Source organism: Naegleria gruberi, assembly GCF_000004985.1.
Source record: "Naegleria gruberi genomic scaffold NAEGRscaffold_1168, whole genome shotgun sequence".
In the NCBI taxonomy this organism is placed as follows: domain Eukaryota; phylum Heterolobosea; class Eutetramitea; order Acrasida; family Naegleriidae; genus Naegleria; species Naegleria gruberi.
The window spans coordinates 4-1,290 of record NW_003162717.1 but is presented as its reverse complement, the minus strand read 5'-3'; the positions used below and the strand labels follow the sequence as shown (position 1 = coordinate 1,290).

The window sequence follows — 1,287 nt, the reverse complement described above, 5'->3', positions numbered from 1 at the left end:
AACTACAAATGTTGATCTCCCACTCAATGCCGACATGACATATTTCCTCTCTGTTAAATCCAAATGTAATTTTGGATCCTCTGAAAACGAGCTAGCATCAGCACGAAAATAATACACCATATTATCAGTTCCACGAACGAGAATATGAAGTGCAAGAGGTCCACTCACAATTTCCTTAATCCCCAAACTGGAATCATCCATAAATTTCTTTGACTTGTGTAAAGTTCCAGATGAACTTTCAATAGCCAATATCAACTTATTCCTCATTTGTAATATTATGAATACCTGATTACAAAACACATTTTCCACTTGATAACAATTTCCCAATTTCAATTCTTCTATAGCCAATCGATAATCCAATTGATAAAACGGATTACTATCATTATTCAACACATCCACACTCGTATCACCACCACCATTCACATTCCGAAATGCATCATTCATCACAACATAATTAAGTGATTTAAAGTAGGGTGATTGAGTTGTTTTAGGTGTTGAAAACTTGATATACAACTCTTCAGCAGCAGCATTATTCAATGCTTGATTACCAATAGAATCCCACAATCGCACCACAAAAAACGTTCCACCACAACTAACACTCCTCACCGACCGATCAATTGTTGTTGTTGTTGTATTGATATTTGGATGAAGAGGAGAGGGCATAAAATCGGAATGAGGAACGTAGACTGGAGTCGTTTGTATTCCCAATGTTAGAAGGGGAATTGTATTCATCATCATTAATAACTATTTTAATAAGTTGTGATCAAAAATTAGTGATTGAAACAATTGGTGATCTTTGATGATCCGAATTTTTGTATTTTTTATAATGAAAAATCTAAAAAATGAAAAAGATTGAAATATGTTATTTAATTAATTCGTAGGTAAGTCAGTAGAGCCGTTATTTGTTATATTAGAGAATTCTTAAGGTTATACTCAATGATTGTGTAAGCTGGCGTAGCTCAGTCGGTAGAGCGTTGGTCTAATAAGCCATTGGTCGCCGGTTCGATCCCGTCCGTCAGCATTCAATTTTGTTTTTGAAATATAGTTTTTCCCATTCCACTAACAATGAATAATAATAGAATTGAATGAAGTCAATAATAATTTCAAAAAACAAAATCTAGTTTTGATTCATATGTTTTATTTGGATCCCAAATCGCTATTCGGATCATGCTCTCTAGTATGTAGGGATTACTATCCTGAAATTAGAGCAATACCATAAAATTGTAAACTTGGGAATTGAGGCAATCTATTCGAAACGAACATTGAACCTAATCAATGCTATACATA

The 1,287-nt window shown here is 33.7% G+C and overlaps 1 protein-coding gene and 1 non-coding gene across 2 annotated transcripts; one reads left to right on the top strand and one right to left on the bottom strand.

The window, feature by feature from the left end:
• Positions 1-3: 3 nt before the first annotated feature.
• Positions 4-744, bottom strand: NAEGRDRAFT_77076 (uncharacterized protein; the record flags this gene model as incomplete). The annotated part of the gene is made up of 1 exon (XM_002667968.1): positions 4-744. A coding segment is annotated over one exon (741 nt), but the record flags the coding sequence as incomplete, so codon positions are not given.
• A 204-nt stretch (positions 745-948) lies between these two features.
• Positions 949-1,021, top strand: NAEGRDRAFT_t912. Its single transcript has one exon. It is a non-coding gene; the product is annotated as a tRNA-Ile (tRNA).
• Positions 1,022-1,287: the final 266 nt, after the last annotated feature.